The sequence below is a fragment of the Bos javanicus genome, chromosome 11, assembly GCF_032452875.1.
Source record: "Bos javanicus breed banteng chromosome 11, ARS-OSU_banteng_1.0, whole genome shotgun sequence".
In the NCBI taxonomy this organism is placed as follows: Eukaryota; Metazoa; Chordata; class Mammalia; order Artiodactyla; family Bovidae; genus Bos; species Bos javanicus.
Genome location: NC_083878.1, coordinates 27,878,831 through 27,900,069, shown reverse-complemented (window position 1 = coordinate 27,900,069; position 21,239 = coordinate 27,878,831). Strand labels below are relative to the sequence as shown.

The 21,239-nt window shown below is 36.5% G+C and overlaps 1 protein-coding gene across 4 annotated transcripts in view; it reads left to right on the top strand.

Annotated features, from left to right (window-relative positions):
• SRBD1 (S1 RNA binding domain 1) overlaps positions 1 to 21,239 on the top strand; it is a 243,606-nt gene that overhangs the window by 42,141 nt on the left and 180,226 nt on the right. For all 4 annotated transcript variants that reach the window (XR_009739351.1, XM_061432247.1, XM_061432246.1 and 1 more), the window contains 3 exons: positions 8,779 to 8,882; positions 12,336 to 12,443; positions 16,208 to 16,365. Coding sequence is in view for 3 of the 4 variants with exons in the window: in XM_061432247.1 (XP_061288231.1) it covers positions 8,779 to 8,882; positions 12,336 to 12,443; positions 16,208 to 16,365 (370 nt within the window). In the remaining variant the exon portion in view is untranslated. The remainder of the gene's footprint in view (positions 1 to 8,778; positions 8,883 to 12,335; positions 12,444 to 16,207; positions 16,366 to 21,239) is intronic.

Sequence of the window (21,239 nt, the reverse complement as noted above, 5' to 3'; positions counted from 1 at the left end):
GCTCAAACTACCGCACAATTGCACTCATCTCACACACTAGTAAAGTAATGCTCAAAATTCTCCAAGCCAGGCTTTAGCAGTACGTGAACTGTGAACTTCCAGATGTTCAAGCTGATTTTAGAAAAGGCAGAGGAACCAGAGATCAAATTGCCAACATCTGCTGGATCATGGAAAAAGCAAGAGAGTTCCAGAAAAACATCTATCTCTGCTTTATTGACTATGCCAAAGCCTCTGACTGTGTGGATCCCAATAAACTGTGGAAAATTCTAAAAGAGATGGGAATGGCAGACCACCTCACCTGCCTCTTGAGAAACCTGTATACAGCTCAGGAAGCAACAGTTAGAACTGGACATGGAACAACAGAATGGTTCCAAATAGGAAAAGGAGTATGTCAAGGATGTATATTGTCACCCTGCTTATTTAACTTATATGCAGAGTACATCATGAGAAATTCTGGGCTGGAAGAAGCACAAGCTGGAATCAAGATTGCCGGGAGAAATATCAATAACCTCAGATATGCAGATGACACCACCCTTATGGCAGAAAGTGAAGAGGAACTAAAGAGCCTCTTGATGAAAGTGAAAGAAGAGAGTGAAAAAGTTGGCTTAAAGCTCAACATTCAGAAAATGAAGATCATGGCATCTGGTCCCATCACTTCATGGGAAATAGATGGGGAAACAGTGGAAACGGTGTCAGACTTTATTTTTCTGGGCTCCAAAATAACTGTAGATGGTGATTGCAGCCATGAAATTAAAAGACACTTACTCCTTGGAAGGAAAGTTATGACCAACCTAGACAGCATATTAAAAAGCAGAGACATTACTTTGTCAACAAAGGTCCATCTAGTCAAGGCCATGGTTTTTCCAGTGGTCATGTATGGATGTGAGAGTTACACTGTAAAGAAAGCTGAGTGCTGGGAAGAATTGATGCTTTTGAACTGTGGTGTTGGAGAAGACTCTTGAGAGTCCCTTGGACTGTAGGTAGATCCAACCAGTCCATCCTAAAGGACATCAGTCCTGGGTGTTCATTGGAGGGACTGATGTTGAAGCTGAAACTCCAGTACTTTGGCTACCTGATGTGAAGAACTGACTTATTTGGAAAGACCCTGATGCTGGGAAAGATTGAGGGCAGGAAGAGAAGGGGACAGCAGAGGATGAGATGGTTGGATGGCATCACCGACACAGTGAACATGGGTTTCAGTGAACTCCAGGAGTTGACGATGGACAGGGAGGCCTGGCGTGCTGTGGTTCATGGGGTGGCAAAGAGTCGGACATGACTGAACGACTGAACTGAACTGAATGAAAAAGACTAGAATGTATTACTTTTCATAATGATGTTTAATTATCATCACTAAAATTTTTGAAAACTTATACGGTGGTATACATTTGAAAATGTTTTTTTTATTTTTGTGTGTGTAACAAAAAAGAATCTTCAGTTATGCTACAAACATTCTTGAACACTAACTGTGCATTTGTTCCTTCTTAGGGTATATAGGTGACATGGTCCCTGCTCTTGAGCTTTTGAAGTGTTTCACTGTTATATCTAAGTTGTCTGTTTTTACTTTTGTGTACAGTGTATCACATGGGGTAAAGTGCATACTTCTGATAATTGGAAAAATTGTTAGAGTGAAGTTTTACTTACCTACTTATTGTCTACTGATACAGCCTAATGAAAAATAATTTTTAGCAAAACCAGTTACTAAACTACTAAAATTCCATTTGCAGAAATTATTGGGCTGTTAGACGTTGTCTCCTTTCATTTGATTTAATTTTATTGCGACTTTGGAAAAAATCGTTTTATTCTGTTAATAATAAATATGAATAATACCTCTGTTTTGAATGCCAAAAAACATTTTGGTTTCTGCATTTTAACTAGTATGCATAGCACATGTGACATTCTGAGTTAGTTGTTGTTGCATTTAAATTTGTGATTGACACACGTTTCTAAGTGACAATACTAAGACCTGAGAAAGTAGAGCGTTTTGGGTAATGTCAGTTTTGAAAAACAGCCCTGTGTTTTGAGAATTTTTCAGTTATCTTGGAGGCTAGAGTGATGATATGCCAGCTCAGAAAGATGATTTTTCCATCCCTATGATGCTAAGGCCTCATGTCCCCAACTCTGAACTCTGCTTTTCAGCCTCCACATAGATAGCCAAGCATATAGCATCTCAGAATACAGCAGCAAGGGAGAATGATGACAGACCGTGATGAAGGAACAACAGTGGCTGGAACTCCTTCTCCAAATACTGTGGGAAGAGCTGTTGTAGCTGTCTACTAAATTTACATTATTTCTTCTTGCTGCATCTTGTTTTCTTTTTTTTTTTTGTACGTTGGTTCCTTAGTGTGCTCCTTTCCACAACATGGATTTGTAACTCAGCCTATTCTTTTTTAATAATAGCTTCTTTCACTGATGTCTCACTTTCTGTGCTTTTTAATAGTACCACTTTTACATTCAGTGCTGCTGTCATCTACAGTACTTCTGGTATATCTTTCAATTCTGTTCAGCCACTCAGTCATGTCCGACTCTTTGCAACCCCATGGACTGCAGCATGCCAGGCTTCCCTGTCCATCACCAACTCCTGGAGCTTGCTCAAATTCATGTCCATTGAGTCGGTGATGCAACCATCTCATCCTCTGTCCTCCCCTTCTCCTGCCTTCAATCTTTCCCAGCATTAGGGTCTTTTCAAATTAGTCAGTTCTTCGCATCAGGTGGCCAAAGTATTGGAGTTTCAGCTTCAGCATCAGTCCTTTCAGTGAATATTCAGGACTGATTTCCTTTAGGATAGACTGGTTGGATCTCCTTGCAGTCCAAGGGATTCGCAAGAGTCTTCTCCAACACCACAGTTCAAAGACATCAATTCTTCGGCACTCAGCTTTTTTTTTATAGTTCAACTCTCACATCAATACATGGCTACTGAAGAAGCCATAGCTTTGACTATATGGACCTTTGTTGGCAAAGTAATGTCTCTGCTTTAAAAAAAATTTTTTTTTTAATTGAAGGATAATTGCTTTACAGAATTTTGTGGTTTTCTGTCACACATCAACAAGAATCCACCATAGGTATACCCGTTTCCCCTCCCTCCAGATCTCCCTCCCATCTCCCTTCCCACCCCACCCTTCAGCCTGTCACAGAGCCCCTGTTTGAGTTCCCTGAGTCTTACAGAAAATTCCCTTTGGCTCTCTGTTTTACACATGGTATTGTAAATTTCTGTGTTACTCTCTCCATACATCTCCCCTTCTCCCTCCTCTCCTCCCACTTTGTCCATAGGTCTGTTCTCTATGTCCATTTCTCCATTGCCACCCTGAAAATATATTCATCAGTGCCATCTCTTCATATTCCATATATATGTGTCAGTATACGATATTTATATTTCTTTTTCTGACTTACTTCACTAAGTATAATGGGCTCTAGTTTCGTCCACTTCATTAGAACAGATTCACATGTGTTCCTTTTTATGGCTGAGTAGTATTCCATTGTATATATGTACCACAGCTTCTTTATCCATTTTCTGACAATGGACATCTAGGTTGCTTCCATGTTCTAGCTATTGTAGATAGAGCTGCAGTGAACACTGGGGTATGTGTATCTTTTTCAGTTTTGATTTCCTTAGGGTATATGCCTAGAAGTGAGATTGCTAGGTTATATGGTGGTTTTACTGATTTGCATTTATCTGATAGTGAGTGATGTTGAGCATCTTTTCATGTGCTTGTTAGCTATCTGTATGTCTTCTTTGGAGGAATGTCTCTTGAGGTCTCTTTCCCACCTTTTGATTGGGTTGTTTTTTTGGTATTGAATTGTATAGGCTGCTTGTATGTTTTGGAAATTAATTCTTTATCAGTTGTCTCCCTTGGTATTATTTTCTCCATTTTGAGGGCTGTCTTCACCTTTTAAAGCTTTCAAGTTTAATTAGGTCCCACTTGTTTATTTTTGTTTTTATTTCCATTACTCTAGGAGGTGAGTCATAGAAGATCTTGCTTTGATTTATGTCATTGAGTGTTCTGCCTATGTTCTCTTCTAAGAGTTTAATAGTTTCTGGTGTTACATTTATGTCTTTAATCCATTTTGAGTTCTGCTTTTTAATATGCTGTCTAGAATGATCATAGCTTTTCTTCCAAGGAGCAAGTGTCTTTTAATTTCATCGCTGAAGTCACCATCTGCAGTGATTTTGGAGCCCCCAAAATAAAGTCTCTCACTGTTTCCATTGTTTCTCTATTTGCCATGAAGTGATGGGACTGGGTGCCATGATCTTAGTTTTCCGAATGTTGAGTTTTAAGCCAGCTTTTTCACTCTCCTCTTTTACTTTCATCAAGAGGCTCTTTAGTTGTTCTTTACTTTCTGTCATAAGGGTAGTGTCATATGCGTATCTGAGGTTATTGATATTTCTCCCAGCAATCTTGATTCCAGCTTCAGTGGAATCCTCCAGTCCAGCGTTTCTCATGATGTACTCTGCATATAAGTTAAATAAGCAGGGTGACAATATACAGCCTTGATGTACTCCTTTCCCGATTTGGAACCAGTCTGTTCCATGTCCAGTTCTAACTGTTTCTTCCTGACCTGCATACAGGTTTCTCAAGAGGCAGGTCAGGTGGTCTGGTATTCCCATCTCTTTCAGAATTTTCCACAGTTTGTTGTGATCCACACAGTCAAAGGCTTTGGCATAGTCAATAAAGCAGAATTAGGTGCTTTTCTGGAGCAAAGGTGAGAATGGCCTTGTATTATATTTTAATAAATAAAGATTAAATAACTTCTACTCTATTATTGTATTCTGCATGAATGAATTTATTATCTATAAATCTTTGGATAAAGAACTTTTATTTACTGTTGAGTGTTCCTTTCACTATTTTAGAGAGCTGGCAGACATTGAAGGTTTTGTCCAGCCCCAAATAAAGTTTATTTTGCATTAAAAATTTATTTTTAAGTGATTATTTCTGCCAGTGTTTACCTTAGAAATATCTCAAATATATTTAAAGTGTTTTAAAAGTATCTATAGTTTTTTAAACTTTGACAACTTGTTCTGTATTTAACATTTTACTTGAAAATACTTTTAAAATTTATATAAAGTTTCAAAAAGATATATACTTTTCCTTTTTTATGTAGCAGTGAAATTGCTGAATTATATAGTATCTTTCTTTAACCTTTTGAAGAACTGCCATATTGTTGTCCAAAGTGGCTACACTATTTTACCTTTCCACCAACAGTTTATGAGGATTCTGTTTCTTTATATCCTAATCCGTACTTACTCTCTGTCTTTTTTATTGTGGCCATTTTATTATGAACTCATATCTCATTATGGTTTTGATTTGCATTTCTCTAGTAAAAACTGATGTTGAGCATCTTTTTATGTACTCATTGAACATTACTATATTATCTTTGGAAAAATATGTCTGTGGCCCTTTTGAATATTTTTAGTTAGGTTGTGTCTTTTTACTGTTGAGTTATGAGTTGTATGTTCAGGTGTAAGTCCTTTGTATGATGTACGATTTGCAAAACTTTAAAAAATTTTTTTGCTAAGGGCTTTCTTTTCACTTTCTTGACAGTATTCTGTGAGGTTTAGAGAGTATAATCTTGTTAAAGTCATCTGTGTAGTTTTTTTATTGTGTTGATTATGCTTGTGGTGTTTTACCTAAGGCTGTATGTAACTTAAGACTATGTATTTTCTCATGTATTTTCTTCTAAGTGTCTTATATCAAGGGGTGTGATCAATTTTGAGCTAATTTTTGTGTATGATGTGTGGAAACAATCCAACTTCATACTTATGCATGTGACCACCCATTGTCCCAGCGTCACTTACCGAAAAGGCTATTTTCCCCATTAAACTGTCTTAGCACCGTTACTGACATTCACTTGATGGTGGATGTATAGATTTATTTCTGGACTGTCAGTTCTATTCTGTTGATCTGTATGTTTATCTTTAATGCCACACTGATGTTTACTGTAGTTTGTAATTGAGAAGCAACAGTCCTCCAGGTTTGTTCTTTTTTTAAACAAGATTGACTTGTTTATGCTGGGTCCCTTTAATTTCTGTTTGAATCTTGGAGTTTGTTCAATTTCTGCAACAAAATCGACTGGGATTTGATAGGGCTTATATTGAATTTATGAATTAATTTGGGGATTATTGCCATTTAGCAATATTAAGCCTTTTGGTCCATGGACCTGGGATGTCTTTCCATTTATTTGGGTTCAATTAAAAAAAAAAAATGTTTATAGTTTTCAAGAGTATAAGTTTTAAACGTATTTTGTTAAATTTATTCCTAAGTATTTTATTCTTGCTGGTGGTATGGTAAATAGAATTAAAAAAATTATTTTCATAATGTTTATCGCTAGTGTGTAGAAACTGATTATCCTGCAACCTTGCTGAACTGTATTAGTTCAAATAGTTTTATAGTGAATTTCTTAGGATTTAGTGTAAGCAAGAGCATACTATCTGCAAATAGAGATAGTTTTACTTCTTTCTTTTCAATCTAGAGGCCTTTTATTTCTTGGGTAATTTTCCAGGATGGAACCTTTAATACACCGTGTAATTTTTGTTTTTTATTCTATTGTTAATGATGTATTATGCTAGCTGCTTTTTGGATGTTAAATCAACCTTGCATTCCTGGAATTAATCCCTTTTGAGCCTCATGTATAATTTTTTAAGTATGTTTATGAGTTTGGTTTACTATTACTAGTATTTTATTGAGAATGTTTGCATCTATATTCATAAGAAGTAACAGTCTTTACATTTTTCTTACAGTGTTCTTGTCTGGTTTTGGTATTAGGGTAAACAGAATCAGGAAGCTTTTTTTGTTCCTATTGTATTTTTCGAGGAGTTTGTGATGAATTGGTATTGATTCTTCTTTAAATATTTAGTGGAATTCAGCAGTGTAGCCATAGGAGCCTGGGTTTTTCCTTGTGGGAAAATTTAAAATTATTAATTCTATCTTTTTACTTGTTAGGGATCATTGTGGATTTTCTGTTTCTTTTTTGTTCTGTTTTGGAAGTTGGTGTCTTTTTAGGAATTTGTTCATTTGATTAACCTAATTTGGTATATAGTTGTAGTATTCTCTTATCCCTTTTATTTTTATTTCTATAATATTCATATTAATGGCTCCTTTCACTCCTGATTTTGATAATTGGAATGTCTCCTTCTTTGCCTTGGTCATCTATTGAAAGGCTTGTTGATTTTGCTGATATTTTCCAAGACCTAGCTTCTGGTTTTGTTGATATTTTTTGTTGTTCTCTATTCTGTATTTTATTTAGTTCCCTTCCATTGTTTATTATTTTCTTCCTTCTGCTTGCTTTAGGTTTGCTTTGTTTGCTGTTTTTGAGGAGTGTTTTTAATGTGTTTTAAAATAATTATTCTTTTAATATACTGATTAAGAGCAGAGACAGCTTGATGTGAATTTAAATTCCTCCTTTGCTACTTGCTGGCTTTTTGGTCTTGGACAAGTTAGTTTTAGAAGAATTATCATATAAAAGTAAGATGATAGCACATGCATTACTGGTGGCTTTGAAGATAAATGAGGTGACATATTTAGTGCTTAGATGGACCTGACAATTAGTAAGTGCTCAATAAATGGTAATGATTAGTAGTTGTTAAATATTCCACTTAGAGTTTTGCATATTTGTATTTATCTTAGTGATGTCTTTTAACAAATGAAGGAAGTATATCCTTTTAAGCCTAGTTTACAGTCCCCAAACTTTTTGGCACCAGGGACCAGTTTTGTGGAAGATTATTTTTCTATAGGCTTGGGGTGTGGGGGTGGGGTAGGATGTGGAGTGGATGGTTTCAGGGTGATTTAAGCCCTTTACATTTATAGTGCGCTTTGTTTCTATTACTTCTATTTATTGTGTACTGTATTTCTGTTATTATTGCATTAGCTCTATCGCAGATCATCAGGCAGTAGATCCCAGAGGTAAGGAACCTCTGCTCTCAGTTCCGTTCAGTTGCTCAGTCATGTCCAACTCGTTGCGACCCCATGGACTGCAGCAGCACGCCAGGTTTCCCTGTCCATCACCAACTCCCGGAGCTTACTCAAACTCATGTCCATTGAGTTGGTGATGCCATCCAACTACCTCATCCTCTGTCATCCCTTTTTCCTCCCACTTTCAGTCTTTCGCAGCATCAGGGTCTCTTCCAGTGAGTCAGTTCTTGGCATCAGGTGGCCAAGGTACTGGAGTTTCAGCTTCAGCATCAGTCCTTCCAATGAATATTCAGGACTGATTTCCTTTAGGATGGACTGGTTTGATCTCCTTGCAGTCCAAGGGGCTCTAAAGAGTCTTGTCCAACACCACAGTTTGAAAGCATCAATTCTTTGGCACTCAGCTTTCTTTATAGTCCAACTCTCACATCCATCCGTGACTACTTAAAAAACCATGACTTTGACTAGACAGACCTTTGTTGGCAAAATAATGTCTCTGCTTTTTAATATGCTGTCTAGGTTGGTCATAGCTTTTCTTCCAAGGAGCAAGTGTCTTTTTAATTTCATGGCTGCAGTCACCATCTACAGTAATTTGGAGCTCTAGGTGATCAAAAACTTTGAGTTAGTAGAATCTGAAATGAGATTTTAGATCACTGAAGTCTCTTCCTGTGACTGTCATAGGCTTTGTAGCTCTATTTTATTTTGGAAAAAAGTATTTAAAAATGAGTGTTTTTGAATACATTCTTGGTAAATAAATGAACTGATAGAACTGTAACCTGGGTAACCACCCAATTTGTTTCACAAGTGTTGACTGATTAAATTGATCATTTATGTATTTTGTGGATCATCATTCTTTACTCTATATGTTTGCACTCAGATTCTGGCAATTAACCGTGGAGAAAATTTGAAGATACTGACTGTCAAGGTTAACATTCCTGATGGAGTAAAGAAAGAGTTCTGCAAGTGGTGCATACAAAACAGGTTTTTACAGAATTTTCTTTCTTTCATTTTAAAAATGCTTTATCGAGATCTATATGGAAAGATGTCCGTTGTGTTAAAAAATAAACAATGGATAGATATGTATCTTTTTTACATTTTTATAAAACGTGTGTGTTGAAATAGGAACTATCTGGCAAGTATGTAACAATTATTAATAATGGCTATTTCTGGGAAGAAGGACTTTCAGTTTAATCTGTATCATATAAATCTTTTATGCTGCTGCTACCGCTGCTAAATTGCTCCAGTCATGTCCGACTCTGTGCGACCCTATAGACAGCAGCCTACCAGGCTCCCCCGTCCCTGGGATTCTCCAGGCAAGAACAGTGGAGTGGGTTGCCATTTCCTTCTCCAATGCATGAAAGTGAAAAATGACAGTGAAGTCGCTCAGTTGTGTCCGACTCTTCGTGACCCCATGGACTGCAGCCTGCCTGGCTCTTGCGCCCATGGGATTTTCCAGGCAAGAGTACTGGAGTAGGTTACCATTGCCTTCTCCAAATCTTTTCTAAAGAGCATTTTTTCTTTTTTGAAAAAGATGAATTAACAGAAACATATTGTGTATAGTATATCTGAAGTCTTTTGTTCATTAAGGATAATTGAGACAAAATTTTATCAGATATCATATGAATAGTGAATGAATTACTGGCCACTAGCCTTTTTTATTTTTTAAAATTAGCTTTTAGTGTCAGTGCATGGGATAGTCATATAGTAAATCATTCTGTCCCCAAATGTTTGTCATATCACTTTGAGAAAATGCTACACTAAAGTGGTTCTGTAGTAGATTGTCATGTAGTAGATTTAAAGGGAACTGTACCCTATATCCATTTCTCTTTTAAATATGGGAAAATGAAAGCTAGATGGAGAGAGCCTACCTTTATCTATAGATACAAAATCGGGGGGAATGTATTTCTTTGCCAAAGTGGAGTATGTTTCTTTGTCTAAGGGGGTTAGCAAAGCATGTCTCTGTCAAAAACACACATGTAAGCCCTGGGTCTTTTTCATTTGTTTATAGTACTTTCTTTAAAAATTTTTTTTAAATTTTAATTTCTTTATTTTTAATTGAAGGATGATTGCTTTACAATATTGGTTTGATTTCTGCCATACAGCAGCATGAATTAGCTATAGGTATACTTATGTCCCTTCTCTCTTGAACCTCCCTCCCACCTCCCACCCCTGCCTGCCCCTCTGGGTTGTAACAGAGCCCCAGTTTTACAGTACTTTCTTGACCCATGTAGGAATCTGAGGTTTGTGACCTCTGTCTTAATCTGTGTGCTTCATTGTACACATCTTATGTACCATGTCTTTTGTATTGTGGGATTTTAATTAAAGTGCTGCCCTTCTTAGTATTTATTCAGAGATGTTTAACTGTTGAGTTAGAGGAAGAATCATCGTCATAACAGTATTACACACTTAAAAGACTACAGTATAGTATAAACATTACTCTTATATATGCTCTAGGAAATCAAAAACGTCATGCAACTCACTTAATTGTGATACTTTATTGTGGTGGTCTGGAACCTATCTAACTGACAGTATCTCTGAGGTATGCCTATAACAGCGACAGAATATAAAAATAATAACTGTGCCTTAATTCACATCTTAGTTCTTCTACCTCTCATGACATCAGGAATAGGTGACAGTAGGGAGAAATAGGGTTTGGATGGAAGGAAGGATATATGTTCTACATAAAATTGCATTCATTCAAATTAAGAAGCAAAACTGTATTCTACTCAAGTAATACCCTTCTATGGAAGGGATTCAGTTAGTTGTTCTGTAGCCTTTCATGTGTGTGTGTGTGTGTGTGTGTGTCTTTATGCACGCTCAGTTGTGTTCGTTTGTGACCCCATGGACTGTAGCCTGCCAGGCTCCTCTGTCCATGGAATTTTCCAGGCAAGAATACTGGGGTGGATAGCCATTCCTTTCTCTAAGGGATCTTCCCAAGCCAGGGATCAAACCCAGGTCTCCTGCATTGCAGGTGGATTCTTTATCGCAGAGCCACCAGGGAAGCTCTCTTGTATCATATTATAAATGCTTAAATATTTGTTCACTGAAATTTAGTTAATTTCCTAGCTGAGATAAGTAAGGGAGATGACAGTGTATATTAATGGTTTATTAAGAACGATTGATAAAATATTAGTATTTTTCTATTCAAGAGCCGTTGAAGGATGCAGGCAGAAATGCTGTAGTTGTAGAGAAAACAGAAGGGGTAGGGCTGAATTTGTTTGTCCTTTTTAGCTTGTGTTTTTATCTTACTATTCTTTCTCAAATTTCTACTAATGATGGGTTCTCTGATATTTATATTTATCAGTATGTGTGCAGATATACTGCCTAATAGAGCAGTACAACCTCAGGAATAGAGTGAGTTCTACTCAAGAATGACAAGAGGCAATGAAAAAAACAGAGTTTCTCCTTTACTCAATCTATTTTAACTCTCAGGAAGAGATTGCTGCTGCTGCTGCTGTTGCTAGGTCTCTTTAGTCGTGTCCGACTCTGTGAGACCCCATAGATGGCAGCCCACCAGGCTCCCCCATCCCTGGGATTCTCTAGGCAAGAACACTGGAGTGGGTTGCCATTTCCTTCTCCAGTGCGTGAAAGTGAAAACTGAAAGTGAAGTCGCTCGGTCGTGTCCGACTCTTAGCGACTTCATGGACTGCAGCCTTCCAGGCTCCTCCGTCCATGGGATTTTCCAGGCAAGAGTACTGGAGTGGGGTGCCATTGCCTTCTCCACAGGAAGAGATTAAGAAATAGTGAAAGAAGGATACAGTGCTTGTCTTAGCTTCAGCTGCCATAACAAAATACCATAGACTGGGTGGCTTAAACAATAGAAATTTTCTCCCAGTTCTGGAAGCTGGAGGTCGAAGATCAAGGTCAGGCTGACGTGGATTTTGATGGGAACCCTCTTTTTGGCTTGCTTCTCATTATGTCCTCACCTGGCATTGTGGAGAGGCAGGTATCTGATGTTTCTTCTTATGTGGGCACTAATCCCATCATGGAGACCCTGCCTTCATGACCTCATCTAAACCTAATTATCTCTCAACAGCCACATCTCCATCCAACTTAGTGGTTAGGGTTTCAACATACTAATTTTAGGGACATAATTCAGTCTGTAGCAGCGCTTCAGTAATTTTTGTGACTTTCTTATAGCTTAACAATTTTGGCCATTATTAATAATGCCTTGGGGACTCTCCCCAGAATAGGTTTTTCCTTCCTTAAGTTTTGTGTGTGATCATGGTTACCAGGTTTTTAAAAATAAGAACCCCAGATGTCATAGTAATAATTTTCAGACATCACAGCCTCTCCTCACAGATTATGTTACTTTGGCTTCAGTAAAGTTTCTTCCCCCCCTTTTCTTTTCCACTTCCCCCTCCTCTTCCAGGAGCCCTTTTATGGTCTTATTCTTGTTTCATCAGTGTTAGTATAGGCTTTTCTTTTTTACAGGTGGAGACCACGTGGCTTTGCAAGGCCAGAGTTAATGAAGATCTTATACAACTCACTGGATGATTCCTTTAAACGCCTTATTTATCCTCTCCTTTGTAGAGAGTTCAGGTATGCATCTTGTGTTATTTAACTTTGTGTACTGTTTACTTTTACGTATGGTAATAGGCCCATAAAAGCGTGCAGTAAATATTTGTTGATCCATTAACCAAGCCAGAGAAGTGAGTCAGAATCACAGAGTCTTAAATTTAAGCCTAGATTTCAATCTGTAGAGGCATTCACATGCATAGATCACAAAACATAGCTCTTAATTACAGTATACTTTTCAAATCTTGACCACTTAATGTATACCCCTTCCAGTTCTGCAATACCAGTATTTCAGTTTGACAACCAAGCCAAACAAATGGTTTTATTGATGAGAGATTTGGCTTGGGAGAAACAAACTAAGCAGTTAATAGAGAAGTTAGTTGGCAGCAGTTTCAGAGGTAAGAGAGCCAAAAAAGGCATAAGGAAATCAGTAGAGTGCGTGAGGAATATGTTACTATGAGAGAAAGCTAATATATATGTTTTAAACTCCAAATGGGAGTTGTTCGGAGGAATAATCATCAGCAGTGATGAGCAAATATTATGAGACTGTTAAAGTGACCATCTAAATGGACTAGCAGAAGAACTAAGGTTTACAAAGAACTGCAAAAGAGGTGAGGTACTGAATTATCTGTAGGGGAGGAGATGGACAGAAATGTTGGGAGGTGAAAACCCTTTCTTCTACCTCTCTCTCTAACCTTTATCTTGGTAGTTAGCCTTTAGACACCAGCCATGCCTTCATATATTCTTTCCTTTGTGCTATAGATTTTCTTTATTCTGACTTATTTAAAGGTTTTAGCAAGAGTCACCAAAAACTAGAAATTGTAGCCATCTCTTCAGCCTCACTAGAATTTATAGCAGCCTTTGTGTATGTCTCTTTTTCCTTTCCTGGACCTGACCGCTGACTTTGGAGGCATTAGAGTAGGGAGTGAGCAGATACTTTTAAAAAGGACATATAGCTCCTTTCTGTCCAACTTCTTTTTATCAAGGTCGTTCATTGTCTTGATTCATCCTTTTTAGCCCAGACATCCCTTAAATATATTGTTTCTTTTGGAACCCTATCTCATTTCAAGTCTGTGAAGTAACATAACTTGCTTTTGAGTGCTGGGATATAATGTTTTAAAAAGGGCTTTTGTTCTTAATGAAGAAAAAAAAATTATCTTACTAAAATTTTAATTCCCTTTTTGCTATATATTTATCATTTTCTTATTTGCATTATAACATCCAGTGGTGCTTTTGACATTTTTGTATATGTTTGATGTGAGTATTTTTATTGCCTGTAGAATGATCTCATTGAGATTTAATATATTCAGTTTGGTGTGGGATATTTAATGTATAATTCTTCTCTGACTTTAGCAGTGGCAAGCGAGAGCACTTCCCTTCCCTTTTTCTAAAATGCCTGTAGTTAAAAAAATATATCTTAATTCCAGTCCATAAGTTGGTTTGCAGACATTGTCTACAGATGTGTCACTTGGTAGAAACACTTGTGATTACCTTAACAGCGTTGAGAGGGAAAACCCCTTAAGATTTGTTTCTTAAAGAGAAGTACTTTAATTCTCTAATTAAAAAGAAATTTGTCCAAATGTAGAAAAATTGAAAGAATGAGTAAAACACAAAGGAAAAAAAAAAGCACGTACTTCCACTACTTAGTTTGCCAGACTTTTTCTCCATTCATGTGTGCATGTTAAAAGAGATCATATAGACTGTATTATTTTGCAGCTACTTTACTCAGTTGACTAAGATTCATAGTCTGCTTCTACATTTTTTTTCCCCTGACTTCATGATCAGTTATCCATGTTTCCTTTTTTTACGCATACCTCTTTCATCGAGACTACATTATCAGTATTATCAAATGTTGTCTTCTATACTGTCTTTTATTGTATCTTGATTTTGGCTCCTCTTTATCTCCATCTTTACTAGGAGAAAATACATCTGTGATTAGTTCAGGATATCATTGTTTCTTATCTGAATAACTGTACTAGGGTCATAGATGATCTCTGTCTTGAATTTCCTAATACATGTTCCACATTTCTGTCCTAAAATTCCCATCTGATTATTTCACACTCTTCTAACTTAAAATCCTTCAGTGGATCTTCTTTGTCTCCAGAATGAAATCCAAGCTCTTTAGAAAAACCTTTCCTCTGCAGCCCTTTGTCTTGATATTTCTTTTTACTTTTTTGTGTGATATTACTTGCTTTTTCTATAAATGAGCCATGAACTTTTATATATGCTGTTTCTATTGCCTGTAATATTTTCTCCTATGCTCTTCAGCCACTCTTCCTACCTTTGTTTGCTTAACCATTACTTATCCTTCTTGATTCACCTGAGAAGACATTTCTTTTAGGAAGTTCTCCTAATTTAGCCATCCCTGCCATGTATATTGTACTCATCTGTTGAATTTTTCTGTTTCTTTCACTCAACAGTGATCTCCAGGGCAGGGTTTTTTTTTTTTTCAGTTTTGTATCTCTCACACTGATCACAGTACCTTATGTAAGACTGAATGCAGATGCTCACTCAATAAATAAAAAGTGAAGATTTAGAAATACTTATAATGATATTTGCATGTTGCTTGGCTAAATACAGGGAGAATGATGTTGAAATATTAGGCAAAATGGGGGAAAAGCCTTAAGAAACTGAATTAAGCCCCCAAAACAAATGTTTGTTAGCTTTAGTTAGCTATGTATGCCTTTAGATATGTAGATAATTCTATCTCAACACTGACCCGTGCTCTGAATTGCTTTTGTTTTTGTGGCCATTGGTATGTACTTTTTTTTTTTAACCTTGTCTAATAGAGAAGAGATACTTCTTATAGATTCTTTTTGAATTTCAGTAGATAATACATTAAGAACTTTTGTTAAGTAGATGAATGATGTAAAACTTAGTTTCCAAATGCCTCTTAAGTCCAATGTGCTCAGTTGCTTCAGCTTCAGTCGTGTCTGACTGTTTGCGATGCTATTGACTGTAGCCCGCCAGGCTCCTCTGTCCATGGGATTCTCCAGGCAAGACTACTGGAGTGGGTTGCCTTGCCCTCCTCCAAGGGATCTTCTCGACCCAGGGATATAACCTGGATCTCCTGCATTGCAGGCGAATTCTTTACTGCTGAGCCACTGGGAAATCCCTTAAGTCCAGTACAGACATGTATGTTTTTATCCTAGAAAAAGTTTTAAAATTTGACTTTTAAAAGCTTCTCTGGATAAAATTGGAAAGTTATTTATATGAGGTATGGTTCTGGACTGATATTAGTATCTGTGATCATGTCACATCACTGTGAGAACGCCAAAGGGGATGGAATAGAATGAGAAGATGGCATTGAGAGATATTTAGGTGAAAGGTATAAAACTAAGTTGATGGAGGAGGCTACTTGGGTTCAATAATTTATCACTAATCATATGTTTATATTTTTAATCAGCTGATAAACTTCAATTTGACATTCTATGTAATGTCCAAATCTTGATATACTCTGTCTCTATCATATACACAGATAAATATCTGTATACATGTAGATTACTTATATAAGGGAGAGCAGATGGAGAAGAAGGGCAGTATGACAAACTCTGCAGGTTTGATGCCACAAAATTGTTTGTGGTACATGTATTATTGAAATTAGCAAAAAGAGACTCAATGCAATTTTGTATGTGATTTTTTTTTTCAATTAAGTTACTTTGTTATAATGAATGCACTAGTGAGGAATAATTGTACAAAATAAATTGTGTTCTTTTTCTGGACGAAAATTTGAATGAACTAAAAACTGAATACTTTATCTTTTTTCTTCTCCTTTTCTGTTTCTAAAGAGCCAAACTAACATCAGATGCAGAGAAGGAGTCAGTAATGATGTTTGGACGGAATCTTCGTCAGCTCCTTTTAACAAGCCCTGTCCCAGGGCGTACCTTGATGGGAGTGGATCCTGGTTATAAGCACGGTTGCAAATTAGCTGTAATTTCTCCAACTAGTAAGCATATCTTTCATTTTTTTGGTATAGAAGTTCATTGGTCATAAATTTCACTTCATGTATTTCATGAGAATGTGGAAATAATCTTAATTTTCAAGGAATAGAAGATGGTTTACTCACAAAAAGGGATATGGGAATCAGAATCATACTTCCTATTTGTCCTGTTTGTTGACCTAAACACTCAACTTTTACTTTTATGCCCTTCACTGGGTCACAAGGGAGATATTGAGGATTAACTGGGTTCAGACATTAATAACTTTATTTATCCCCCATCAAAATATTTGAAAAATATTTTGTTGTGATACATTTATGCATGATGCATTTTATTTTTTATTTTTTTACGGAGTAGGCTCAGTTATGAGCCTCATTTTATTTATTTATTCTTTTTTTAATTTTATTTTATTTTTAAACTTTACAATATTGTATTAGTTTTGCCAAACATCAAAATGAATCCACCACAGGTATACACGTGCTCCCCATCCTGAACCCTCCTCCCTCCTCCCTCCCCATACCCTCCCTCTGGGTCGTCCCAGTGCACCAGCCCCAAGCATCCAGTATCGTGCATCGAACCTGGACTGGCGACTCGTTTCATACATGATATTATACATGTTTCAATGCCATTCTCCCAAATCTCCCCACCCACTCCCTCTCCCTCTCCCACAGATTCCATAAGACTGATCTATACATCATTGTCTCTTTTGCTGTCTCGTACACAGGGTTATTGTTACCATCTTTCTAAATTCCATATGTATGCGTTAGTATACTGTATTGGTGTTTTTCTTTCTAGCTTACTTCACTCTGTATAATAGGTTCCAGTTTCATCCACCTCGTTAGAACTGATTGAAATGTATTCTTTTTAATGGCTGAGTAATACTCCATTGTGTATATGTACCACAGCTTTCTTATCCATTCATCTGCTGATGGGCATCTAGGTTGCTTCCATGTTCTGGCTAACCTTGCTAATAGTTTCCTTTGTTGTGCAGAAGCTTTTAAGTTTAATTAGGTCCCATTTGTTTATTTTTGCTTTTATTTCCAAAATTCTGGGAGGTGAGTCATAGAGAGTTCTGCTGTGATGTATGTCGGAGAGTGTTTTGCCTATGTTCTCCTCTAGGAGTTTTATAGTTTCTGGTCTTATGTTGAGATCTTTAATCCACTTTGAGTTTATTTTTGTGTATGGTGTTAGAAAGTGTTCTAGTTTCATTGTTTTACAAGTGGTTGACCAGTTTTCCCAGCACCACTTGTTAAAGAGATTGTCTTTAATCTAATGTATATTCTTGCCTCCTTTGTCAAAAATAAGGTGTCCATATGTGTGTGGATTTATCTCTGGGCTTTCTCTTTTGTTCCATTGATCAATATTTCTGTCTCTGTGCCAGTACCATACTGTCTTGGTAACTGTAGCTCTGTAATAGAGCCTGAAGTCAGGTAGGTTGATTCCTCCAGTTCCCTTCTTCTTTCTCAAGATAGCTTTGGCTATTCGAGGTTTTTTGTATTTCCATACAAATTGTGAAATTATTTGTTCTAGCTCTGTGAAGAATACCGTTGGTAGCTTGATGGGGATTACATTGAATCTATAAATTGCTTTGGGTAGTATACTCATTTTCACTATATTGATTCTTCCAATCCATGAACAAGGTATATTTCTCCATCTATTAGTGTCCTCTTTGATTTCTTTCACCAGTGTTTTATAGTTTTCTATATATAGGTCTTTAGTTTCTTTAGGTAGATATATTCCTAAGTATTTTATTCTTTCCGTTGCAATGGTGAATGGAATTGTTTCCTTAATTTCTCTTTCTGTTTTCTCATGTTAGTGTATAGGAATGCAAGGGATTTCTGTGTGTTGATATTATATCCTGCAACTTTACTATAATCATTGATTAGTTCTAGTAATTTTCTGGTGGAGTCTTTAGGGTTTTCTGTGTAGAGGATCATGTCATTTGCAAATAGTGAGAGTTTTACTTCTTCTTTTCCAATTTGGATTCCTTTTATTTCTTTTTCTGCTCTGACTGCTGTGGCCAAAACTTCCAAAACTCTGTTAAATAGTAAAGGTGAAAGTGGGCAACCTTGTTTTGTTCCTGACTTTAGAGGAAATGCTTTCAATTTTTCACCATTGAGGATAATGTTTGCTGTGGGTTTGTCATATATAGCCTTTATTATGTTGAGGTATGTTCCTTCTATTCCTGCTTTCTGGAGAGTTTTTATCATAAATGGATGTTGAATTTTGTCAAAGGCTTTCTCTGCATCTATTGAGATAATCATATGGTTTTTATTTTTCAATTTGTTAATGTGGTGTATTACATTGACTGATTTGCGGATATTGAAGAATCCTTGCATCCCTGGGATAAAGCCCACTTGGTCATGGTGTATGATCTTTTTAATGTGTTGTTGGATTCTGATTGCTAGAATTTTGTTACGGATTTTTGCATCTATGTTCATCAGTGATATTGGCCTGTAGTTTTCTTTTTTTGTGGCATCTTTGTCAGGTTTTGGTATTAGGGTGATGGTGGCCTCATAGAATGAGTTTGGAAGTTTACTTTCCTCTGCAATTTTCTGGAAGAGTTTGAGCAGGATAGGTGTTAGCTCTTCTCTAAATTTTTGGTAGAATTCAGCTGTGAAAGCTGTGAAGCCGTCTGGACCTGGGCTTTTGTTTGCTGGAAGATTTTTGATTACAGTTTCAATTTCCGTGCTTGTGATGGGTCTGTTAAGATTTTCTATTTCTTCCTGGTCGAGTTTTGGAAAGTTGTAGTTTTCTAAGAATTTGTCCATTTCTTCCACGTTGTCCATTTTATTGGCATATAATTGCTGATAGTGGTCTCTTATGATCCTTTGTATTTCTATGTTGTCTGTTGTGATCTCTCCATTTTCCTTTCCAATTTTATTGATTTGATTTTTCTCCCTTTGTTTCTTGATGAGTCTGGCTAATGGTTTGTCAATTTTATTTATCCTTTCAAAGAACCAGCTTTTGGCTTTGTTGATTTTTGCTATGGTCTCTTTTGTTTCTTTTGCATTTATTTCTGCCCTAATTTTTAAGATTTCTTTCCTTCTACTAACCCTGGGGTTCTTCATTTCTTCCTTTTCTAGTTGCTTTAGGTGTAGGGTTAGGTTATTTATTTGACTTTTTTCTTGTTTCTTGAGGTATGCCTGTATTGCTATGAATTTTCCCCTTAGGACTGCTTTTAAATTGTCCCATAGGTTTTGGATTGTTGTGTTTTCATTTTCATTCGTTTCTATGCAAATTTTGATTTCTTTTTTGATTTCTTCTGTGATTTGTTGGTTATTCAGCAGCTTGTTGTTCAGCCTCCATATGTTGGAATTTTTAATAGTTTTTCTCCTGTAATTGAGATCTAATCTTACTGCATTGTGGTCAGAAAAGATGCTTGGAATGATTTCTATTTTTTTGAATTTACCAAGGCTAGATTTATGGCCCAGGATGTGATCTATCCTGGAGAAGGTTCCATGTGCGCTTGAGAAAAAGGTGAAATTCATTGTTTTGGGATGAAATGTCCTATAGATATCAATTAGGTCTAAGTGGTCTATTGTATCATTTAAAGTTTGTGTTTCCTTGTTAATTTTATGTTTAGTTGATCTATCCATAAGTGTGAGCGGGGTATTAAAGTCTCCCACTATTATTGTGTTATTGTTAATTTCTCCTTTCATACTTGTTAGCATTTGTCTTACATATTGCGGCACTCCCGTGTTGGGTGCATATATATTTATAATTGTTATATCTTCTTCTTGGATTGATCCGTTGATCATTATGTAGTGACCATCTTTGTCTCTTTTCACAGCCTTTGTTTTAAAATCTATTTTATCTGATATAAGTATTGCTACTCCTGCTTTCTTTTGGTTCCTATTTGCATGGAAAATCTTTTTCCAGCCCTTCACTTTCAGTCTGTATGTGTCCCCTGTTTTGAGGTGGGTCTCTTTTGACAACATATGTAGGGGTCTTGTTTTTGTATCCATTCAGCCAGTCTTTGTCTTTTGGTTGCGGCATTCAACCCATATACGTTTAAGGTAATTACTGATAAATATGATCCCGTTGCCATTTACTTTATTGTTTTAGGTTTGAATTTATACACCCTTTTTGTGTTTCCTGTCTAGAGAATATCCTTTAGTATTTGTTGGAGAGCTGGTTTGGTGGTGCTGAATTCTCTCAGCTTTTGCTTGTCTGAAAAGATTTTGATTTCTCCTTCATATTTGAATGAGATCCTTGCTGGGTGCAGTAATCTGGGCTGTAGGTTATTTTCTTTCATCACTTTAAGTATGTCTTGCCATTCCCTCCTGGCTTGAAGAGTTTCTATTGAAAGATCAGCTGTTATCCTTACGGGAATTCCCTTGTGTGTTATTTGTTGTTTTTCCCTTGCTGCGTTTAATATCTGTTCTTTGTGTTTGATCTTTGTTAATTTGATTAATATGTATCTTGGGGTTTTTTGACTTGGGTTTATCCTGTTTGGGACTCTCTGGGTTTCTTGGACTTGGGTGATTATTTCCTTCCCCATTTTAGGGAAGTTTTCAACTATTATTTCCTCAAGTATTTTCTCATGGTCTTTCTTTTTGTCTTCTTCTTCTGGGACCCCTATGATTCGAATGTTGTAGCATTTAGTATTGTCCTGGAGGTCTCTGAGATTGTCCTCATTTCTTTTAATTTGTTTTTCTTTTATCCTCTCTGATTCATTTATTTCTACCATTCTATCTTCTAATTCACTAATCCTATCTTCTGCCTCTGTTATTCTATTATTTGTTGCCTCCAGAGTGTTTTTGATCTCATTTATTGCATTATTCATTATATATTCACTCTCTTTTATTTCTTGTAGGTCCTTGTTAAACCTTTCTTGCATCTTCTCAATCTTTGTCTCCAGGCTATCCATCTGTGATTC